The sequence below is a fragment of the Nilaparvata lugens genome, chromosome 5 (genome assembly GCF_014356525.2).
Source record: "Nilaparvata lugens isolate BPH chromosome 5, ASM1435652v1, whole genome shotgun sequence".
In the NCBI taxonomy this organism is placed as follows: Eukaryota; Metazoa; Arthropoda; class Insecta; order Hemiptera; family Delphacidae; genus Nilaparvata; species Nilaparvata lugens.
In genome coordinates, this window is record NC_052508.1 from 56127044 (window position 1) to 56152589 (window position 25546).

At 35.5% G+C, this 25546-nt stretch overlaps 1 protein-coding gene across 1 annotated transcript in view; it reads left to right on the forward strand.

Annotated features, from left to right (window-relative positions):
• The window catches only part of LOC111045930 (fatty acid synthase), a 53171-nt gene extending 30434 nt beyond the window's left edge, over positions 1 to 22737 (forward strand). The window contains exons 20-35 of the mRNA XM_039429550.1: positions 576 to 824; positions 1834 to 1957; positions 3151 to 3327; positions 4669 to 4848; positions 6287 to 6485; positions 8067 to 8253; positions 9363 to 9508; positions 10428 to 10741; positions 11676 to 12093; positions 13060 to 13292; positions 14464 to 14694; positions 17184 to 17510; positions 17658 to 17804; positions 17847 to 17876; positions 20256 to 20495; positions 21445 to 22737. Of these exons, the coding sequence (XP_039285484.1) occupies positions 576 to 824; positions 1834 to 1957; positions 3151 to 3327; positions 4669 to 4848; positions 6287 to 6485; positions 8067 to 8253; positions 9363 to 9508; positions 10428 to 10741; positions 11676 to 12093; positions 13060 to 13292; positions 14464 to 14694; positions 17184 to 17510; positions 17658 to 17804; positions 17847 to 17876; positions 20256 to 20495; positions 21445 to 21546 (3304 nt within the window). The 3' untranslated portion in view covers positions 21547 to 22737. The remainder of the gene's footprint in view (positions 1 to 575; positions 825 to 1833; positions 1958 to 3150; positions 3328 to 4668; positions 4849 to 6286; positions 6486 to 8066; positions 8254 to 9362; positions 9509 to 10427; positions 10742 to 11675; positions 12094 to 13059; positions 13293 to 14463; positions 14695 to 17183; positions 17511 to 17657; positions 17805 to 17846; positions 17877 to 20255; positions 20496 to 21444) is intronic.
• The last annotated feature ends 2809 nt before the right edge of the window (positions 22738 to 25546 follow it).

Below are 25546 nucleotides of genomic sequence, written 5' to 3' on the forward strand. Positions count from 1 at the left end.
TTGGAAATGGGACAGTTTTGGGCAAGAGCCTGTTGTGCCTTTCCTTATGTTATGTAGCCTATTTGTACACAATGTGATAGATAAATAAATAATATCAAGTTATATTCTCATAAACAGTTCAAATTTATTATACAATAAAAATAGTATTTTTATTCAGTAGCCTATGTTCCATTAACTCATGTTCAGTAATTTGGTATCCATATTTTTGCTCTGAATAGTAAAATGTAGGCCTACCTTTCAAACCTTCCATCACTCATATTTCCTGATAGAAAATAAAGTTGATGTTCCTTTCCATGACGAAACACTATGTAATCACTCTGTTATAGTTCAGACACTGTGTTACTAGTAAATATTTGAAAAAACACTTACTTTTGTTGGAGTGAAATGCATTCCTCTATACTCCAAGTGAGCGTTTTTTCAAATATTTACAAGTCACACAGTGTCTGAACTATAACAGAGAGAAAATAAAGACTTAATAAGGATGAGAACTTTATAAGTGTTTAACAAACATAGCTATTTATAGTTATCCATATGATTGAACGTAATAATTTCATACATAATTGTTTTGCTTGCAGAACTGTTTTCATCCAAGACGCGAAGGCACCAGCGTTCTCACAGAGCGCTCCCCAGTACGCCGCCCAGCTGAAGAAGGACCTGGTTCACAACGTGCTGAAGAACGGCGTGTGGGGCAGCTACCGACACATCCGCCTCAGCAACCCCTCCGACGAGGCCTCCCTCCAGGTCGAGCACGCCTACATCAACGCGCTCACCAGAGGTGACCTTGCCAGTCTCCGCTGGATCGAGGGACCGCTCACTTTCTACAAGTATGTACATTCCAGTTGTTATGGTACACAGTTTTAGTACGAGAATACATCAGAGTTGTTAATCAGTTTTTATGTTACACAGTTTATATAAGTACACAGTTTTCTGTCATTTATAGTATCGAGGCTAGTTACCCAATCAGCTGCTTATAGCTTTTCCATAGTTGGCAAAGTTTTCCATAGTATTGTTACTTATCCCTTATTGTTACTGTTGTCTTCATTGTGCCCTTTCCGTATTGTTCCCTCACTATTGTCTTTATTATTAGGGCCAAGTAACATGAAGCGTTTTACAAGGTGTTTTTGCACTGGCGGCGGATGACACGGCAGGACAAGAAGCTTTCCGATTGGCTGATTATCATCTGATTCCCGAACGCCAACCTAATCAGCTGATAATCAACTGATCGGAGAGCTTCTTGTCCTGCTGACACATCCACCGTCAGTGCAAAAACGTTTCATGTAGCTTGGCCCTTACACTCTTGTGTCTTCATGATTGGTTATATTACAAACAATGCCCGTGTTTTCTACTTTACATTTTCAATGCGATATCACATTGAGTGTCCGTCCCATAGAGGTGACATAATTTTGTGCATTAAAGTATACCCACTTGTAACATCAGACCTCACAACTGTATTGAACATGTCACAGACACTGTTGCCCGATCTTATAAGTAATGTAGTGAAGGTAGTATTTGAACAATAATATTGAGCGTCTATGTGCACCATTACGGTACAATTATTAATGCACCCTCTATATATTATCTGAAACAGTGAATAAACTGTTCAATTCCAGGCTTTCATTAATAGTATATAATCTATGTGGGAATATTGTATTTTCAAATATATTAGTTTAAATTAATGGAAAGTCATAAAAATCATCCCTATAATTGAAACTAATCATTATTAATTTTGTAATTATATGAGCACGTAAATAATATAGTATATATTATAGAAAAAAGAAGTAAATGATAGCAGTTAATTTTCATATCAACTTATTTTCTTTTGTTTTTTAACAGACCAGAAAACCATGCCGACAAAGAAATGTGCACCGTCTACTACGCTCCCCTCAACTTCCGTGACATTATGTTGGCTTCAGGAAAACTGCCCCCAGATGCGCTGCCAGGTGACTTGGCTGGACAGGTAACTACATTATTTATGTATTTTGAATGAGAACTCATATTTTGCCAATTATTAGAATTCATTTTTATCAATACTAAAATATCAGAAAAATGACTTGTATTATTTCATAGTAAATCTTCAAATACTTGGCCTATCAAAGAGAAAATTTTACTTCCCGACAAATTTAACCTGGAAAATTCAATTTTCAACATGATCGTTCAATAAAAATGGACATTTATTTATTAGGGCCGGTTTTCGAGCTTGGGATTTAGTTAAGTTATAGACTTTAAACAGCTGGAGTCAGAAAATTGGCTTTCCAAAACGGGGCTTAGTCGCAGTGAATAGTTGCAGCAAAATAAATCTTAATTTTCTCATTTCTATAATATTGGAAACGTTTTCCCTTGACGAATGAAACATTCCTAAATAATTCAAAATATCTGAAACTTCACACTTTTTTTTCTTTATTTTATTTTGTGTTCAATTTTCTAGTTTTTCAAAATTTTATTTAAACATGACTTTGACTATGACTACGACTACGCCCCGTTTCAGAAAGCCAATTTTCCAACTCCAGCTGTTTAAAGTCTAGAACTTAGCTAAATCGCGAGTTTGGAGACTGGCCCTTACAGTTCATCACTGAATTTAATATTGCCAAATTTTGTCATTATTCACACTGTAAACAGACTTTTTGTGGAATTTCTCCATATTAAGTAGAAATGAAGATGATGTTGTCAGTTCCACATAATTTATTCAAACCAAACTATAGTTTCAATGCACTTGAGGTATCATCATCAGTGGTCAAACCAAAAGACTACTAACTGATGATGTTGATGATGACGATGATGATGCCTCAAGTGCATTGAAACTATAGTTTGGCTTGAATAAATGATGTGAAACTTACAAAATCTCTTTCATTTCACCTTAATTTGTAATTATTTCTACATGCAATAGTTATTATTGGATGGAAATTAAAATATATTAAGATGAATGGATGTGGATGACCAGGATGCGGCAAAGGTTGGAGTGCAGGGATGCGTTGAACAGAGATGCTTGGAGGAGAAGATCGAGCGAGGCTGTGACTCGTACTGGGTTGTAAAGCCAAACAAGAAGAAGAGGAATAGCTATTATTTCTATGTCCAATATTATAACTTGAGTCGAATTTATTTATTTATTCATTCATTTGAATAATTGACATTGTTGAATTTGTTGCCTGACAGGATTGTATCCTTGGTCTGGAATTCACCGGAAGGGACACTAAGGGCCGCAGGGTGATGGGTATGATTGCCGCCAAGGGTCTGGCCACCACCGTTCTCGCCGACCCCGGATTCCTGTGGGAGGTGCCAGACAAGTGGACGCTTGAGGAAGCCTCAACTATTCCAGTCGTCTACGCTACCGTCAGTATTCAATCTCAAATTATTTAGGTTTTGTGATAAATACATATGTAGATTTGTGTTCTGTTACGATTTAAGCTGGATTCCCACACACCATTCACAGTTAAAGTGACCGGCACAGTGAAAATATAATTTCTATGAGTTCTTTTTGTACTGTTCACACTCAGCACGGCCCAACGAGTATGAATAGTCCCATTTGAATGTATGAGAATAATATTTTCACTGTATCGATCTCTTTCACTGTCACTGGTGTTCAGGAATACAGCTGTAGGCTATATACGTTTGGGCCTCACAAATTTGAAAAAAAAACTTAATTCAAAAAGTTTTAATTCGAAATATAGATTTAGTCTAAATACTTTTTGTTTTTTTTAGTATCCAGTAAAGCTTCAACGAACATCCAATAATAACGAGCCATAAATAATGTATTATTAAATATGTTTCACAATTTAGCGTTTCTATACTATCTAGAGGAGTAGTTAGTATTGGGAATAAACAACGAAATATGGCAATTTTGTATTTTTTCAGAGAACAATTCAAATTAAATACCATGAAAAATGAACTTCTTTGAAAAAACGTATTATTGTAGGCCTACATTACTCTGAGGGTATAATTCTATCTAGGTTTTTTTTGCTTGATGATCTGTTTGAGTCATTAATTTCAAGAGATCAATCACTTGGTCTCTGTAATCAGCGAAATGGTACAATCAGCACTATTGTACCTTTTATACCATTACCAGTACTACAGTACCATTTGTACCATTGTACAAATGCTGATTAAAGTATTTGAAATACTCACTACTCCTCTCTTATCCATATTCCGTCCTCCAATGTCAGCTCATGGATTAATTATTTTTAAAACTTTCCTGGACTTTGTTGGTGAGTTATATGATTTAGTTTGTGACGGTTCAAATTCCATAAAATAAAAGATTTCATTTTCAAGAAATGGAATATCATTGAGCATTATTGTTAAATTATCATCATATTGGGCTACATCATATTGTACATGCAAGGCTTGGCACTTGAATAATGTTTCTCATGTACGATACGACTATACAGCCAAAAACCTGAACGTTTGTGACAGTCTTCCAACGCAAGTATGCAGTAGCATAGATATAAGATATCATGCTATCTTTTTTCAATGGTAGTAGTTTCTGTGCTCTTGCAGATCAGAACACTGTACGCCTGTTAGTCGTAAATATGTCCGATGAAACGTTAAGTTAGTGACTTACCTTAGGAGATATTTCATTGTATTTTTAACTTATCAATTACATCTATGTTACCTTAGGAGATATTTCATTGTATTTTGAACATCCAAATTGATTTCAATATTGATATAATGTTATAGAGCTACTACGCCCTGGTTGTGCGTGGTCGCATGAAGCCAGGTGAATCCCTGTTGGTCCACGCCGGTACCGGAGGTGTGGGTCAGGCGGCTATTGCCATCGCACTCCACATGGGCTGCACCGTCTACACCACAGTCGGCAGCAAGGAGAAGAGGGACTTCCTCAAGAAAACTTTCCCACAGGTATTTCATTCACAGTCACAAATCATAATCAATTTTTTCAAGACTGCTTCACGATAAAGACTTGTCACAATAATAAGTTGATATTTATCGTCTAGAAGATATTTATATTTATTTATTCATATACAAATACAATCCAGGTAAAACAACAGGCATTTGCCCAAAACTGTTTTGAACCTTAATTTGGAATACTCATTCTAGAGGTAAATTCATTTATACCCATTATACTATTTTCATTCATACCCTTATCATATGATTCGACACTTGATTGTGGTACCATAGCTGATACATGTTGTGTCTACAACATCAAAACTAAAATGTTGCTTAATCATTTGTAATGTAGGTTCACTATAATTCCAGCTCCTTATAAAGTTGATATTCATCATAGAATAGAATAGAAATAAAATAAAGTTTATTTCTTTACACAATATACAACTGGAAACGTCAAACATAAATTAAATGAGGATTCAAAAAATAATCAATTCAGCTCCTTAAATTCTATAATAATAATAATAATAATAATAATAATATTTTATTCTCAACAAAAGTATAACAAAAACAATGTAATACAGTTGAAAAACGTCATAGATAAATAACATAACATAAAATATCAATCTTAAAATAAAACTCTAATAACATTCAACAATTCATTAAATTTGCAAAATTTAGATAATAGTTTTTTTGCACTCTAACAAGAATTCGTCAACCTTATAGAAAGCCTTCTCACTGAGAAAAGAATATAGTTTTGTTTTGAATTGTTTTTCTTCAACAATACTTCTCAAATCAGCCGGAAGCCTCGCAAAAAACTTTTGTCCCCTATGAGTAGGTGTTTTCTCAAAGGGCCTATGCCCTATAATACGAATATTGCTTCCAAGTCCAATGTCAATAGCGATATAAATATATATTTCGAAATAATTGTTAAATATTCCCTCATCCATAGGCTATTAAAATATTCAGCTAGTGAATAAAGAGGATTTTCCGTTAGAAGCTTTCACAATCTATTCCTGGACGCATTCACTGTTCGCGTTCAAAATACACTATTTATTTGTTCCCTTATCATTTGATTCGACACTTGATAATGACATTGTAGCTGTCACATGTTGTGTCTACAAAACCAAAACTAAAATTATAAGTTGTGAAAAAAATTATAATAAAACATGCATGTACTTTATAATAATAATGACATTTCAGCTAAAACATGTTGTATCTACAAAACGAAATCTAAAAGGGTACTTAATAATTTGTATCAAGAACTATAATATGTCAAAAATATTAGCATTCATTTTATAATTTAGTTATACATTTTAAAACATAGTATGATAGTGTTGATTTTCTCGGGGTTCGTTATGAACTCGGGTTTCTGATCTTTCTAGTCGTGTATTATATTGAGAAGTGTAAAATGTGTTTCAGATCCAATAAATTTGAATGTTTTGATTTACAGTTGACAGACGCTAACATCGCCAACTCACGTGACACCAGCTTCGAGCAGCACATCATGAAGCAGACGAAGGGCCGTGGTGTTGACCTGGTGCTCAACTCACTCGCCCACGAGATGCTGCAGGCCTCAGTGCGCTGCCTCGCCAAGGACGGTCGCTTCCTCGAGATCGGCAAGCTCGACCTTTCAAACAACACCGCTCTTGGTAAGTTACACTGTCATTATCTGCATTAGATATTGCATTTAAGTCACACTCTCACTCACACCTCACTCGATATGGAATTATGAAATACCAACCGTTGATATCACGACTGAAAAAATTTTATCAATCGTGGTAGGAGGGTGGAACTCCCTTAAGGGACCAAGGGACACCAATAGAAATCGATACGAATATGACTCTCAATCGACAGTTCAATTATTGTTGGAGGGTAGAACACCCGAAAGGGATAAGTGGCACCAATAAAAATCGATACGAATATTTTTCATTATTGAGTATTGAATAATTATATTAATAATTCATTTATTGATTAATCAATGCAGGAATCATAATAATTGTTAGCAGAAAGCAATATTGTTAACAGGCTACAAAGAGAATCCTAATAAATATCGAGATTTTGATTAAGGTTATATTATCACATTAATGAGGAAGGATTTCATTTCTAAGTAACCATATTTTACAGTATTTATATTCATAGTAATATTTATTCTATCAAACACATTACAATATTCACGCTAGCTCAAAACTTCCTCTCTTTCTAAATTTAGTTCTTTAAGATTGAGGTCTATGTAGTCGTTGTATACTGATATTGTAAACAAACCATTGATAGTAATGAACTGTTCTAACAACTGAATGAACAAAACAATTAGCAATAGATTGTTCGGAATAATTAATTCACTCAGAACCAAATACACATCAAAAAATGGAATATAGTGCAAAGAACAGTGGGTCGTTTACATAGTTCAGGCTGAAACTTGAACTGAATTCTTTGATTATTTAAATTCTCTATAATCTGATAACCTCAATCAACGATACTTAGTTCTAAATGGTTCTGTAACTCAATAATTCTATACCCACACTGAGCTCCAAATATTTCATTGATAACTTCTTCAATATTTTACAATATCAATAGTTTAGCTCCAATGATGCTATTCCAGACATTCTATTATTCCATCATATTCAAAACATTCTATCAAATAAGAATTTGATGTGAATTGCTCTCTATTTGGAAGCCCATGACAAAAGTTAGTTTTATCATAGAGAAACAATAGCATAAGTAGATAACCCATGGTATAGGGCGTTTATGCACTACCTCCGTAAACGGAGGTAGTGGTTCATGTCGCAACTTTTACTGTTATCCCAAGCCGACAGTCCACGTAGTTCTTTCCCGTGACGCTGAGTGACGCTGGTAGTCTCTCATATTGAGCCATTCATACACTCTCACCCCAACAAAACAGTAAAGATCGACAATAATCGACAGTAATTGGTCTGAGATAACAGTAAAAGCTGCGACATAAACGTCCTATACCATGGGATATCTACTTATGCTATTGATTATCTATGGTTTCATTCTGTGAACTCTATTCATCCATTACAATTAAAACTGGGTTTGCAAAGGAAATGAGTGGATCTTTTTTGATCGTGGCTCTGAACAGGAAATGCCAAATTTTTATCGTGCACTCTGTTCATTCAGGAAGTGACTTGAACTTATTTTGGACAGAGTGTGAACTATTTTGATAGAAATCTGTGTTGATGCTGGATCGTTATATTGACTGTGTGTTTGCGTAGGAATGGCGTTCTTCCTGAAGAACACGACCTTCCACGGAATCCTGCTGGACGCTCTGTTCGACGCGGGCAGCGACAACGAAGACAAGAAGGCCGTCGTCAAACTGGTCACCGAGGGAATCAAGAACGGCGCCATTCGCCCACTCCCAGCCACTGTCTTCGCAGAGGCCCAGGTTGAGCAGGCTTTCAGGTCAGATCAAATTCCAAATTCAAATGTATTTTCCGAAATTACACAACTATTATAAAATGCAATACTCAATACTGCTTAACTCGACTTCAACCTAATCATATGTTCATGATAAATTGATAAAAACAATATAAAACCTTGTAGTACCCTTTATTATTAAAAACTATGAAATATTTCAACGACTAGTTTCGACCCTAACTTAGGTCATTTTCAAGTTGAAAATAAATAAACAAGTTGATACTATATAATATGAACATATGCTTATTTATGGGTACTACAAGGTTTTTATATTGTTTTTATTAATTTGTACAAAAGTAGCCCATATAAGTGAAGTGTTTTAATTTTCATGATAATAATCAATTTCATATATTTCCGTTATAATCCATACATCTAACGTAGTAAATTTATGTACTATGAAGACTAAGCTGTTAACTGAGGACATCACATCAAATTCCACTGATTTCTGTTGTTACACGTTAATTATCTTCCCAATACAAAATTTCCAGATGAAGGTTATGGTATTTTTGACCAAAGGTCATGGTTTTTTGCTCCTCAATATCTTAACAATAAAAACTTCACGCTTTAATAATAAGGGCATGTTTTGATTTTACCTGTTAAATGATTTCATTTAAAAATAAACTGTGAGATGTATAGATTTTGAGTTTCTCCACTCATTACAAACATCGTTGTTAACAGAACTTCTGATCTTCACTTTAATCGTTTAGCCACTCAGATATTGTGATAACTCATCAGCAATATTGAATAAAATATAAAGAACTCTCGAAATTTCTAGTCAATATTTTTCTTTTTGAAATGATTGATTGATTATTTCCTTTTATTAGGGCGGAGTTAGGACTCCAGGTCCTCTCTGCCACACAACACCAATAATTAAAAATACACAACCGACCGATGAAATGAATTATAAAATAATGTAAAATAAGAAATTGTTTCCTGATATGTGTTTAAGCATCATAGTTTAACATTTGCCATCTGTATCAAATGTCAGTGAGTTTAATGATGTGGTGATAGTGATGTGGATGCAATAATTCCTTGATTGATTATAAATAATTTGAGTACATTGAACCAACATTATTGATTCTATTTGGATATAGGTTCATGGGATCTGGAAAGCACATCGGTAAGGTCGTACTGAGGGTCAGAGACGAAGAGAAGGAAAAGAAGATCGTCCCTAAGCCAAAACCAGTCAACGCTATCCCAAGGACATACATGAACCCTGACAAATCTTACATCCTTGTCGGTGAGTTGATTCAGAATCACAAAACTTCAATTTTCTAACGCATAAAGTTGACTATTCTTCTTAAAATTACTTTTTGTCATAGTCATTCAATTTCAGCTGTTTTCCATGCATGAAATCAATCCGGTAAACAGCTGTTTGCAGAACAAATAAACATATGATTCTCATTACAGCATACTCTATTGTAATGAAACCATATGTTTTCTTTACAGTCGAGTATGTTCACTACCTCCGTAAACAAAGCAGTAGTGCATTTGTGTGACGTTAGCACAGGTAGGGCTTCTACACCAATAAAAATTCGTTGATTTCAGTTGATCTATATCAGCTAGTGTTTTCATTGGTGTAGGAGCACTACGTGTGCTGACGTCACACGTCAGCACTACGTTTTACGAGAATACACTACGTTTTTGTTCACGGAGATAGTGGTATGTTTCCTAGCTCCGAAATAATAACAGCAAAACTGCTAAAAAACAACCTTCAGCGCTCAAGGTGGAAGTTTTGTCAACTTCCACAAAATTCCTGATTCAGAATTTCTAAACTAGGTTATGTTTATATAATGCATGTATTAACTTCAGCACAAGCAGGTGATGTTTTATATTTCTCAATTATTCTTATTTAGATTATTATGACAAAAAATAGTATACGCTACTTGAACGTAAATTTTTTTTGCAGTGCTCGATTGAAATTCTAGTCTCTTCATTCTAGAAACTTCATTCTCGCCTGCAAAAAGCCCCTTCCCGTCCTTGTTACGTAAGATACTATTATGTCATTGTATCAACACTGTTGATTCACAAAAATAGCAAGGTAGTAAACTATTAAACGGAAAAAATAATGAAAAATATCTTTGTTTAGTATAAATAAATGATTGTTCATGACAAGTAAATAAATATGAATATGAATAATGAGTGAACTTGTGTAATAGGTGGTCTGGGAGGTTTCGGTCTGGAGCTGGCCGACTGGATGGTGAAGCGCGGCGCCACCAAACTGGTGCTGACGTCACGAAGCGGTATCAAGAGCGGCTACCAGGCGCTGTGTGTGCGCAGGTGGCAGGACTCCAAGGTGCAGGTTGTCGTGTCGACAGCTGACGTCACCAGCCTCAAGGGCGCCGAACAACTGATCGCCGAAGCCAAGAAGCTCGGACCTGTCGGTGGTATTTTCAATCTTGCCGTCGTTCTGCGTGACGCCTTCATGGAGAACCAGACTCCGGCTGACTTCGCCACCGTTTGCAAACCTAAGGTACGAGAAAAATGTAACAATAATATTGACAACAGACGCCAGTTTACTAGAGATTGATTATAGTGTAACAACTGAAACTAGTATTTCAAATATTGTTTTAATAAACCAGTTGTTTTGACAATATCAACTTACGAGGGCCATCTTTTACAACCTCCGATGGTCATGAATAAAATACGAATGTATGTAAATGAATAATTTGTTCAACAAAGGCTACTTACACTTACGATTATTCTTCAACATAATAGCAGTGGAGGTTGAGGTATTATTTGTCATACCAGTAGACCAGCCTACCAACACCCTCTTCATAAAATTCTGCCGCCAAATGAGTTCAAGTGGGCAATAACATTGTTGGCTCCTCGATAGTATGGAAGCTCTGCCCTCAAAGTCATGTCCTCAGTTTGAGGAAAAGGTATAAGTTACTCGTGGCCAAGTCGGGTTTGTATAGTGGGTGATCGATACTATCCGATTTGATTCTCTAGAGAAGCCATCTGGTTGCACCAGCACTGTGTGGCCGAGTTGTCATGGATCACAACTATTCCGGAAGTCATTTCAACTGACGTCTTTAATTTTCCGACACCAATCACTAACAATATCATCTCTCATAACTTTCCCTGCGTTAACTTGAATAATTCTTAGTTGAATTTATCCTGGACTTTCTTCCTTTAGCTTGAAGGCTCAATTAAGGCGGCCATGTTTTGGGGTCTATAATTCGATAACGATTAACGATCTGACCGCATTGATCACAGGGCGTCTGCTGGGGATGACAAGCTTTTCTGCTATGTGGAAATCACCCCCCCCCCCTACTGCATGTCTTTCTTATGATGTGATCGGAGGTTGAAAAAATGACTCTCGTACTACGTATTACTTCCAGGTGGACCAGTACATTACAATCACTATTGACTTACATATTTAACCATCTTTCGATCGTTTCCAGGTGGACGGTACCAAGAACCTAGACGTGGCCTCCCGCAAACTGTGCCCCGAGCTGGACTACTTCGTGGCCTTCTCGTCGGTGTCGTGCGGTCGCGGTAACGCCGGCCAGGTGAACTATGGTCTGGCCAACTCGGCGATGGAGCGCATCTGCGAGGCCCGCCAAGCGACAGGCCTGCCCGGCGTGGCCATCCAGTGGGGCGCCATCGGTGACGTCGGTCTCATCCTAGAGACCATGGGCGACAACGAGACAGTGGTCGGCGGCACTCTGCCGCAGCGCATGGCCTCCTGTCTGGCCACCATCGACACCTTCCTGCAGCAGCCGCACCCTGTCCTCGCCTCCATGGTGCTCGCCGAGAAGAGGCGCGGAGGTGGCGATGCCAACCAAGTCAGTCTTACTGACGCTGTTGCCAACATTCTAGGTCAGTAGAACATACTTTTTTGTTTTGAGATATTGGCTGTCAGATATTTCATGCATTTAGTTGAAAACTGCTTTAAAATATTTCAACGATTTTATTGTGATCCTCCCTCCTCTATAATATTAGAATATGTAGACACTTTTTTAGAATGATTTATATGAACATGTATATGAAACTTTCGTATGAGTTGCCTATTGCTCTTGTAGACAATATGTTAGATATAAATATATTGTTGATAGACTGGATGTAGCCTAATTATTACTCATTATTTTGAATCTTTTCTTAATTTATATCCAGAAATGTATTTCCATCTAGCTATTTACCCTGTTGTCAATATTTGCAGTAGCAGAAGTCTTCGGGGTGATTTACAGCATTTAATTGGGATTCTCGTTTGATAATAATTAATTATCAATTAGTGTGTAGATCTAGTCTGGATTTTAACTTCACAAAGTAGATGGTAATTAATCAATAATAAGTAATTCAAGTGGGACTTTTCGTTTAATAATAATTAATTATCAATCTATATTTGTGTATAGCTCTAGTCTGGATTTTAACTGTACAAAGTAGATTGATCTTTGGAAATATAATGAATTTGTCTTCTCATCTATTTCATTTTCCATGACGAACTGCAAGTAATAATCCTTTTCTGAACTACTTTAACGACACTACAGTATAATTAATATCTTCGAATATCAGTTATTAAAACTAGTACTCACTGTGGAGCGCTTTCGGATTTTGAGAATCCATTTTCAACACTGAGTGTTGAGTACTAGTTTCAATAACTAATATTCAAAGATATTAGACTGTAGTGTCGTTAAAATAGTTCACGAAAGGATTTGTCTTGATGAACTATGTATGATTGAAGTGATTCTGGTACTTGTTGTACAGTGAATAATGATGTTAATCTTATGTGTTCTAGCCTAGTATCGTAGCATAGGTAACCAATGTATGGCTATTGTGTGATTGCAGGTATTAAGGACACAAAGACAGTGAGCGGCTCGTCGACACTGGCCGACCTTGGCATGGACTCGCTGATGGGCGCCGAAATCAAACAGACACTGGAGCGCAGCTACGACCTGGTGCTGAGTGCCCAGGAGATCCGAGGCCTCACCTTTGGTCGCCTCCAGGAGCTCGCCTCCGGTGGAGCCAGTGATGCCCCCGCACCCGCCGCCGCTGCACCCGCCACCAACGGAAATGTCGAGGTCAGCATTATTTCTCATTCAATGATCAATTAAATAAATATACATATAATATTATCATTACAATTTATCATTATTAGCATTTGTAAATTATAACTTACACACAACTAGCAGTTGATGTAGGGACGATGCCTGTACCAAATAACTTATGTAAGCAATTTTCTACTAATATCTAAACAATAAATGGGAGATTCTCTAATTGAAATATGGTTGTTATGAACTGGTAGGCGTTTATATAACAGTGATTTCTCTATCACAATATGTCTATAATCTTTATTTTTACTGACAATATTATGGAGAAAAGAATTGGCTTATGTTCGGAGTACACGATTACAGCGATTTCTTTATCACAATATATCTATAATCTCTATTTTGACTGATAATATTATGAAGAAAAGTATTGGCTTATGTTCGGAGTACACGATTATTCACGATTGACGCGTCATTATGTCTGAATAAACGTGAATAACTAAACTGATTAACTTGCAATTTTACAATAAGATTCTTAATTTATCGAGGATGGTCAAAGCCTATAGTGATTTTTTAATCAATCAATTACAATTTTATTAAGTAAAACAAATTCATTCAATTTGTGATACATAGTTTACGCAACGATAAAAGCCCAACCAAACAAAGCTTCCTCCAAGTGATTCAGCTGCGTTATCGGTAGCCCAAGAGACCAGAGATGGGTGAAACTCCAGGCACAAATGTGGGCCTGAGTCGACGGTGCCCTATTGGTAATTTGGCGACCCCTTTCTCAGCGGAAGGATCTACAAAGAAGGCCAGGAGTGGAAATAACGAAGGTCACGAGGACCATTCAGTCTGAAGAGACTGCTTAGCATATCACACTGGATTGCGAGAGACTAGTGGCAAGAAGAAGAGCTCTGTTTGGCTGCAAGCAACCAGGTGATGAATGGGATGTTAGTATAGGGAAAAACTCTTGGATCTTGTAGAGGTCACAGGTATTGGTTTGCCCAAGTAACGTACTTGGGACACACAATAAGCTTCGGTTGACGTGTGGGGTTCTTTGAATTTTTGGATCAGTGAATCTGTCCCTTCAAACATAACATAATCGTATGAGTTTGCGTTGTTCTCTCAGCTGATCCTGTGCTTGTATTGAATCAGGAAAATTCTTATTTCCATTGAGTTTTAATCATATTTGTTTTGTTTATAGGTTCAGTTCGAGAACGTTGGCGACAAGGAATTGGTACCGAAACAGATCATCGTGCAGATGCCGTCTAAGGCCAGCACTGGTGAGCCAGTGTTCATCGTCCACCCGATCGAAGGCTTTGTCACCGCTCTCAGGAATGTGGCCGCCCAGATCCCAAGGCCTGTCTGGGGCCTGCAGTGCACCAAGGACGCCCCACTCAAGTCCATCCAAGACCTATCAGCATTCTACATCCAGGTCAGTTTGTTGTCTCAACTGGCATATTTTACATAGTCTGTAACTACTGGAAATGAGATTGCAGACTAGTAGATCGTTTATGAAAAATTGAAGTTTTCTTTGTTAATTGAACTTGATGACCCAATGAAAGTAATCAAGTGTTAATGTAGACTCTAATCTACTAATGCAAAGAGTACAGGTTGTTTGGAAAAGAACTCCCTATTTTTATCACGTCATATAATCTGTAAAAAGTGATATACACTATTGTAGTTTGTGGTGTTTGATTCAGCAACTACTGTCCAAGTTTTGTCCCCCTGCAGTTAGCAGATCTGCTTGACCTTGAGACGGCGCCAGGGAACAGTTGAGTTCGGGCTTTCCGGGAAGGTGGATAGGGAGAGCTGGCCCAATTGCTTGCCACCACGAAGCCTGGACTTAACTCCTCTGGACGTTTTCTTTTGGGGACACATGAAAAATGTTGTGTACAGTGGAAAAATCCGTAATAGTATATTTCGCACCTAGGGCCGAAAATGAGATATTTCCGGCTCGAAATCGGTTTTTAAGTCCGAGGCCGTAGGCCGAGGACTAGAAAAGATTGAGAGCCGGAAATACATTTTTGCCCATGGTGCGAACGCTATTTTTCGCCACACCAAAAAAAAACTTCCCAATATATGAGAAATTAAAAAATAAATAAAATTCAAACAGCCTATTTTGATAGTTTGAATCTTGGTTATGACAACTTTCACTGTCAATTAATTTCAATATTACTAATTAATGATTTACAATAGTGACAATATTTTTATACTATTAATATTTCGAATAATTGTTTGAATTTTTATAGCTCGCGCTTTGCGCCTGGTGCAATATCTCATGGATAGATGGATGAATAGAATTTTCATTACTATTGTGAATAATGTGATTAAAAAATTAATATAATTGCATATTTCACAGTTTTGTCTCAAAATATATCTAAAAAATTGATTGAAATTTAAATTACGGTAACTAATATAAAAAATAGCTAATAAAAGTCGAATTCATCGACAAAAAAAAATGTCACTGACCGAGGTTCGAACCTAGATCATGTTTGTAATTCACTGAGCTAAGAGCTTTTGAGTACACGCCTTTACACTCTCGGCCATTGCTCCTTTTGATCGAACTGGCCTGTAAGTCAGGTAACGTATGTAGGCTACTATAATATAGTGTAGCCTATAGCGGCAAACTTTAAGCCGGTTTGCCGGCATTTTCACAACAAAATATTGCTCTGAAAATAGTTAAATCATAGAGAAAACATTCGAAGATTCAATCTTGAGTGGGCCTAATGTTTTCTCTATATGGTTTGATATTGAAGAAAAATTATCTAAAAGTTTTAATAATGAATTACGGAAAAATTACTAGGAATTTTTAGTCAAGGCTGAGTTTCACCAGTAGGCTTATCTTAAACTTTAGATCTCTGCTGTATTTTCCTATTATTATTGTTGATTGTATTGCATTAAGAAGTGGAATTCGATAATAAAAAAGAAACAATTATTACTCTACCTCACTTTTAAATATCGATACAATTATTGTACTTTGATTTCAAATTCGATTCTTCACTTTTAAAGACTTGCGATACGTACCTTTCTGACAATGGACAATGTAGCCAACATTATATTGTTGAGGCTATGGATATATCATCGTATTCTATTGTTTGATATCAAAAACACAATAATAAATATTAAATTATGAAACAGTAATTTATAAAATATATTATTATAGACATAATACCGCGATTCACGATACATAATTATATAGATTATTACAGTCATTATGAGATTATCTCTCCATGATTTTTGTGAGATCGGACACGATCAGCTGTTATTCAAGGTCATTTTACAGCCCTAGGGCTGTAAAGTTTTACCGGCCTGGTCGGAAAACAATCACTTTCGGCCTCCATATGACGCACGTAAACCAGCTCATTACATCCAAGTGTGGCGAAAAATCATTTACGTGAAAGAATCATCACGGTGGTTGGGACAGTTACACCTGATATGTTGGTGAATAAATGGCGAAAACTTGAATATCGTCTCGACGTGTGCAGGGCAAGGAATGGATCCCATATTGAAGTGTACTGATTTTAAACAAAACTTGAAGCTTCTCTCTTTCATTGTATGTACTTGTTGATGTAGTTTTCCATTAATGTATACCTAAAACTAGGGAGTTATTTTTCAAACACTCTTTATTGTCCGAATAAATGATTTTATAAAGTAATCATATTATTATATACTTTACTGTAGGCTTCTATAAAATACAATTTGTGGGATAGATATTTGCATTTATACAGGTAATTTAGTTATATTAATATTGGAAAAACCGTACACACTGTGCGGCTACTCTAACTAGATTTGCACGGACTATAGTGTATTCTTTAACCATGATTCTATTATTCGAAGGTGGTATGAAGTTCATTTCCGTTTTCATATCACATCTATGTTCATCTCTCAACTATCTAACCACACTTGTGTGTCGTGTTGCAGCAAATCAAGTCCAAGCAGAAGCAAGGCCCCTACACACTGTGCGGCTACTCGTTCGGCGCGTGTGTGGCGTTCGAGATGGGTCTGCAGCTGGAGAAGGCCGGCGAACAGGTGAGCCTCGTGCTGCTGGATGGCTCGCACTCCTATGTGGCCAGTCACACCGGCAACTACAAGTCACGTCATGTCGACCCATCGCAAGCCGAGGCCGACGCCCTCACCTACTTCATCATGCTCTTCAAGGATGTCGACTACCAAAAGGTAACCACCATCATCAATCAGTCAAATATCGAATATTTCAGTTGTATATTCAAGGATGTCGACTACCAAAAGGTAACCACCATGATCAATTTCAGTCGAATATCGAATATTTCAGCTATATATTCAAGGATGTCGACTACCAAAAGGTAACCACCATGATCAATTTCAGTCGAATATCGAATATACCAGTATATATTCAAAGATGTCGACTACCAAAAGGTAACCACCATCATCAATCTCAGTCAAATATCGAATATTTCAGTATATATTCAAGTATGTCGACTACCAAAAGGTAATCACCATCATCAATCTCAGTCGCATATCGATTATTTCAGTATATATTCAAGGATGTCGACTACCAAAAGGTAACCACCATGATCAATTTCAGTCGAATATCGAATATCCTAGTATATATTCAAGGATGTCGACTACCAAAAGGTAACATCAGCTATTCAGTAAATATCACGAAATTAACGTTAAACCTGTTGAAACCATTTTATAGGCCGAAATCAATTTATTTCCAAGAATGTACATGAAAGAAAGAGGTTAACCATTTCAAATAAAATATCTAAGGAAATCCCCTACAAGTCTGTGTGAAATCTATATTATCACGAAATTCACGTTGAAACTGTTGAAACCATTTTATAGACTCAAATCAATTTATTTCCCAGAATGTACATGAAAGAATGAGTTTTACCATTTCAAATAAAATATCTAAGGAAATCCCCTACAAGACTTCTGGTCTGTGTGTTGGAGGGAGTGGATAGAAATGTCTACTGATAAAGTATGGATATTCTCATATTAATTGAAGGAAAGTTTTCATTAAAATCTTTTCCTGATAGAATAAACTATCAAGGTGGAATGGTGGAATAAGAGCGATATTGTCAGTTCCACATAATTTATTTGAGCCAAAGTTTCAATGCACCTAATGCATCATCTGATGATGATCAGTGGTATTCATGGTTTAATGATCATGCCTCAAGTAAAATAAAAGCGATATAGTCAGTTCCACACAATTTATTTGACCTAAAGTTTTCACTTAATGCATCATAATCAGTGGTATTTTTTGTTAGACCAAAGATTATGATGCCCCAAGTGCATTGAAACTATAGTTTGGCTCAAATAAATTATGTGGAACTGACAATATCATTGTGTACGTTCTGTGTACAGTAAATTGTTCCAGTTCCAATCGTAAATAATTATTGTTCCATCACGTGACTAGTGCAAAATGTTCCCATGGAACGCCATTTCAAAATCGTTGGTTCAAGCTTTTGGCGCGCACATATAAAGTTGATTTACACTAAAATGTGTCGTTTACTAGCTGCGTGAATGAAGAAAGGCTGTTTTACAAACCTACCGTCTAGAAAAGTGTAATTTTCTTTTATTCCATTACTCTCAAATTTTCTATTGAGAAAAATTCATTTAATGAATGGTTATCAAACATCACATTGGTTATGTATTATAACCAACAATATTATTATGTATTATATATTTTATATAGCGCATGCGCAGACAAGCAAGCAGACTACAATAATCGACCAATGAGAGCTCAGATAGTTGGAACTGGAACAAGTTTCTGGAACAGAATCTCAAAATTCCTCCCATGGAACGCGGAACTTTTTACTTGGTAAATTGTGAATCGGACAATTACCACATTCCATGTACACGGAACGGGCGTGTATTTATTTATTTCACTTTAATATAGAAAAATTCCACAACATCTCTGTTCATAGAGTAATTTTGTTTTTTTAAAGGAACTATAATATAGTTATCTATAATATAATAGAACTAAAGTTTTCATTAAAATCTTTTCCTGATAGAATAAACTATCAAGGTGGAATGGTGGAATAAGAGCGATATTGTCAGTTCCTCATAATTTATTTGAGCCAAAGTTTCAATGCACCTAATGCATCATCTGATGATGATCAGTGGTATTCATGTTTTAATGATCATGCCTCAAGTAAAATAAAAGCGATACAGTAAGTTCCACACAATTTATTTGACCTAAAGTTTTCACTTAATGCATCATAATCAGTGGTATTTTTTGTTAGACCAAAGATTATGATGCCCCAAGTGCATTGAAACTATAGTTTGGCTCAAATAAATTATGTGGAACTGACAATATCATTGTGTACGTTCTGTGTACAGTAAATTGTTCCAGTTCCAATCGTAAATTGTTCCATCACGTGACTAGTGCAAAATGTTCCCATGGAACGCCATTTCAAAATCGTTGGTTCAAGCTTTTGGCGCGCACATATAAAGTTGATTTACACTAAAATGTGTCGTTTACTAGCTGCGTGAATGAAGAAAGGCTGTTTTACAAACCTACCGTCTAGAAAAGTGTAATTTCTTTTATTCCATTACTCTCAAATTTTCTATCGAGAAAAATTCATTTAATGAATGGTTATCAAACATCACATTGGTTATGTATTATAACCAACAATATTATTATGTATTATATATTATATATAGCGCATGCGCAGAGAAGCAAGCAGACTAAAATAATCGACCAATGAGAGCTCAGATAGTTGGAACTGGAACAAGTTTCTGGAACAGAATCTGTCAAAATTCCTCCCATGGAACGCGGAACTTTTTACTTGGTAAATTGTGAATCGGACAATTACCACATTCCATGTACACAGAACGGGCGTGTATTTATTTATTTCACTTTAATATAGAAAAATTCCACAACATCTCTGTTCATAGTGTAATTTTGTTTTTTTAAAGGAACTATAATATAGTTATCTATAATATAATAGAACTATAATATTATTATCACGAAATTGATAGGCTAATGTAGAAACTGTGTGATTGCAGACACAAAAGGAAATCCAGGGCGTTAAGAGCTGGGACGGCAAGGTGTCGAAGGCAGCTGAGCTGCTGAAGGGTGCCACGCCCTACTCGGAGAGTGAGCTGGCCGGCGCCGCACAGTCCTTCTTCCAGAAGTTGGTGGCAGCTGACAGCTATCAGCCCAGCGGAAAGTACAACGGTCACGTCACACTCATCAAGGCCCAAGACAACTTTGTCAACCTCGGCGAGGACTATGGTCTATCACCCGTAAGTACCATGCACATCATTCCTTCATTCTTTCAAGCGAAACGCGCTTCAATTGAACATAATCCTAAAATTGTAGCAATGAGCGTTTCCATTGATTAAATATGAATGCACTGTTTTACTATTTAAAATATAGAAAATGAAATAAAATCAAGTACCCTTTTTTAATTGTATTAATACAGTCATAGATGTTCCAGCTCACTCGAATCATATCATGAGAAGGGGAAAAAGAGAATTATTGTGAAAAAATAGAGTCATATCATGGAAAGGGATCAAATTAGAATTTTCTAATGAAAAACTTTTTACTTTTATATATTATGTTACATGCTACTGTTCCCTATGCTAGATATTTTACTTTTCAAGATCAAATATTTGAGGTAATATATTTCAGGATTGATAATAAATACATCCATGAAATTCTAAGGATAAATTCTTGAAGCCATTGTTTATCAAACGACAGTTGATTTTTTAAAATATCAATTTAAGAGAAATTCATTCCAGTTTCAAATAATAAGAAAAATACGTCAAATTGGGGTATTTCTTCAAAGAGGGATAAATTTCTCTATAATTCATATTCTGAGAAATCAAACATGTCTTTCGATGAACAATATATTGTAGAATGTATTCTCAGAATCCCATGTATTTATTGCTACCAATTTTGAAATGGGTTAGGCTACCATAAAGATTTCAACTCTAGGCACTCATATCATAAAATGATAAAATTATTCCCTTGGAAATGTGTACCATTTTGGTAACTCGATACTATCCAAATTGAGGTACAGTACTTTGAAAAATGTCACTAGTAAAATGTTTTTAAACGCGTGGAGCACAACATTGATAGCCCAAACTAGAGATCGAAGATAAGTGATATAATAGATTGCTTATGAAAAAACTCTTATGTGTAGTAACATCAAGTACTGCAACTAATTTGAATTTATTTTCTTGTTTTCAGATCTGCAAGCGACCAGTCCAGATACACTCACTGAAGGGAAACCACAGGCAAATCGTACAAGGAGACAACGCAGTCAAAATCGCTCAATTCCTCTCAAAGTAAATCGTTCACTAGTCAGTTGTAGGAAATTATAGACAAATCATCGATACCCTCATCTTTTTTTTATTCATCACAAACTGAATAGTCATTGGTATTTTCGGAATACCAACTAGTTTGCGAGAACTATCGTTCTAAATGATTTGAAAATGTAGTTTTGTATATTCGTATACAATTTGACGCTTGAAAAGCAATTGATTCTAAATTGACAAAAAACTTACAATTTGATTGTATTTTTGTAGAAATTATGATTGGGGTATTTAACGACTAATTGCCTATTGGTACAGAACTTAACAAAAACAGGGTCGTTATTTAATGTGATATGAACTGAATTATTACCGTTTTCTGTCATTCTAACAAAGAGTTTGAGGAGCTCTGAATCTCGAATATCTATTTTTGACAATAATGAATGTAGTCGTGCATCTCAGTTCCTATAAGCACAAAGATTCTTATTTATTTGAGGGAAAGCTCGTTACGTTATAGTGGGTGTATCGCAAGAGTTGAATAGTCTCTTGATGTGTAAACGCACGTTGTAAATTTTATATTTTGTAACTAATTTTTACATTCGTTGTTATTTTTGTAGCTATTTATAAATACCTGTGTTATTATTATTGTTAAACTTATTGGCCGAACAGTGCATTTATAATTTGTTCGAGTGTATATTTTTTCAAGTTGTTATAACTTCTGTTAGAGCTAGATGAAATTTAGTAAGGTGTAGTTTCCAGAGAAGATTCAAAATTTTGGGGTAATTTACTTATGCGCACACAATTATAGCCAAGTCACAGACTTTTTGATTTATGAAAACTCAGTTTGGTGTAATTTCATTCTATTTCGATTCAAAATCGATTCGAAAAATATTAAATATTTTTTTGAAAATCTTTATCTGTTCGTAATTTGAAGAAATTATAATTATTGTATTTAGGTGATAGCAAATTGATTACATTCAATGTGATGGTGTAAATAGTTTTGTATTGACTCTGTGATTGATTATTTTTGTGTATATTGCTCAATTCTTCTGTTAATATTGGCTCTACTTAATTTGGTTGTTTTCATTATTCGTATAACTCTTATTGTCTTGATCATCTATGATCCTTTCTATCAATCTTTATGTAAATTTCAATCTAACTTCTTGATAATTAAAAATGTAATCATTCTTCCGTTTCGGATAAAGTGATTAAATCGCCAATAAAATAAGATGTGACTTATTTATTTCACCAATGTTTTATGAATAGACTAGAATAATTAGGTAGATTTGTTAACTTTATTTCAGACTAGCAGGTAACCCGTGCTCCGCAAGGGTCCAATTGAAATCTTGACAAACTGAAAACTTGACCTACTGAAAATTTGGAGAATTGGAGATAGGCCTGTAACCATCCTCGGTAAATTAAGAATCCATACGCAAAATTTCAAGTTAATCAGTTCAGTAGTTCAGACGTGATGATGCGTCATTCGTGATAATTTCCTATCCCGTACATGTATAAGTCAATTCTTTGTTTTATTACATTAAGGTTAATGTTGCGCAGAGCAAAGAGATTGCTAAAATTTTTATTAAATTTTTTGCTAAATTTTTACTATCTATTACGACTAAATTTTTTGTCGTAGTGGCAGCTTCAGAAAGCTTTGTTTTGTATTGGAAAGAGATGAGAATCTTGTTTGAAGAACAATTTTCGTTCCAAGCCCTCTTGGGAAAATTTCACCCTTATCAAGTAAAGTTGAGTGAATTACTGTTTCCTTCCAACTCCACATACTTTACTGAAGACTCTAATTTTCAATCAAAAAGTTATCTGCATTTTATTCTGCTTGTAGTAAGAATCACAAATGAAACTTGAGTTGTCTAGGGAACAACGCCGTTTTCGTTGCTCACAGAATAAATTTAGCTGGCAAATAAATTCTCATTGTTTAGCTGTGTATTCATTGTAGCTGTGGTCTCACAGATTCGTTCATTTCTCTCGCCTCCACAATCTTTCCCAGCTACCCTCAGTACATTTCCTGTTCTCCGTCTCGCTCTTTCATACACATTTTTCCTTCTTCAAACATTTCTCGTTCCCTGGAGCACATATAAATAAAGGAGAAGAGGCTCCCGGTGTACCTTCATCTCTGTGCCAAACTTCCTGACTTCAGTCAGTTTGAATTCGGGCGAGTCTGTTTAATTAACTTCAGGAAGATCAGTAATTTTGAGATCTCTCCGCCCCCCTTTCGAATTCCAACCCGGCGCCATTATACATTTTTGCATTACTCACTCCATCGTTCTCTTCTTCTTTCCTTTGCTACCGGTATTTTCAATTAATATAAGCATTGTTGTTCTTTTGAGAGAAATTCGTAAGCAATGAAACTTGATAATTAAATTTTACTGACCTGTTCTATGTTGTGTTATTCAAATGAAGCTATTAAATTAGTATTTACACTTGTTAAACAGACATTCCTCTGTTCATAAACAAATACAGTAATTAAACTCTATTCGAATAGACAGACAAATTTCCGGTTGAACGTAGGTCTAATGAATATTTATTTATTATTAGCAGGTAACCCGTGCTACGCAAGGGTCTGATTGAAAACTTGATGTACTGAAATCTTGAAGAATTTAAAATTTGCCTATTACAATCCTCGGTAAATTAAGAATCTATATGCAAAATTTCAAGTTAATTAGTCCATTAGTTCAGATGTGATGATGAAAGACCTCTCGTGAATTTCCTATCCCGTACCTGTATAAGCCAATCATTCTTTTCTTTATTATATTATAGATTTAGTTATGAAAATAAAGAAGCAAACATGGATATCTCTTAATAATTGCTTCCATAACATAATAGATAATTTATGATTCATCATTCATAAGGCATTTTGTAAGAATATGTCTTACAAATCGATAATTCATAGTTGAGAATGATATTGTAAGTATCAATGTATAAATAAATATTATCGTGGTTGAATCGCACGCAATAATTTCTTCTTGAACCAATGAACGAATTAGAAAAACATTATAAAGACGTCATTTGAACGCTGTTAAATTTAGTGAAAGTTTGTGTAAGTTCAAGATCCAATTTCGAAAAGTACGCAAAAAAGTTTAATCTTTGATTCTTTTGTGAGTGAATGAATTAGTTAGATTCACCTCATAGTATCGGAAGAACATGAATTTACTAAGAAATTATTTTTCCAAGACTTTATTACCTACCTTGTTTACTAACGTGACAAGTAATACATCATAAAACGATATAGTAGTACCTACTTTTTCTCTCCTGAAAAAAATATAATTGAAAAGTTTGTGTACCGTCGTATATAGAGAGCTTCATCAATCAGATTTTTTGACGTTCTACACTTTTGATGGAGCAAGTTGATTGTGAACTGAACTGGAGGGTTTCAGTTGAATAATTGGAGCTTTCCGGAATAACTGATTCTTTGGATTTGATTTCGAACAGCGGACAATGTCCAGTCGACTAATGAGCTTAAAAAAACAACGGTCCACCATGTTGAGTCAACATTGTCGTGTTACATTGATTCACTTGCCTCGAGCAATTTATTGCAACATGCAAAACCTTGCCATATCGAATCAATTCGACAATCACAATCAGAATGATTACAAATTATTGATGAAGTTTGTCACATGCGAATATGCTTTTGTTATTACTGAAACGATAAGCCCAATTTAAGGAACGAGTTACAGAATTTTCATATGAAATTTGATGCAGAGTTTTTTATGTAGGTAGGCCTAGTTACCAACAATATTAATATTTTATTATTTCTAGAATATTATATGGGTAATATCTATATATATATATATATATATATATATATATATATATAATATATATATATATATATATATATATATATATAAAAGCGAAATGGCACTCACTGAACATAGGTATGTTCAGTTGGCCCTTTAGAGGCGCACTAAGAACGGCGGATTTGAAAAAAATTCCAAAGATACGCCCGTTTTTCCATCGTTTTCTCAGCTTTATCGAGAACAAATGAACAGAAAATGTTGAAATTTAGTACAGAAGCTCAGCTA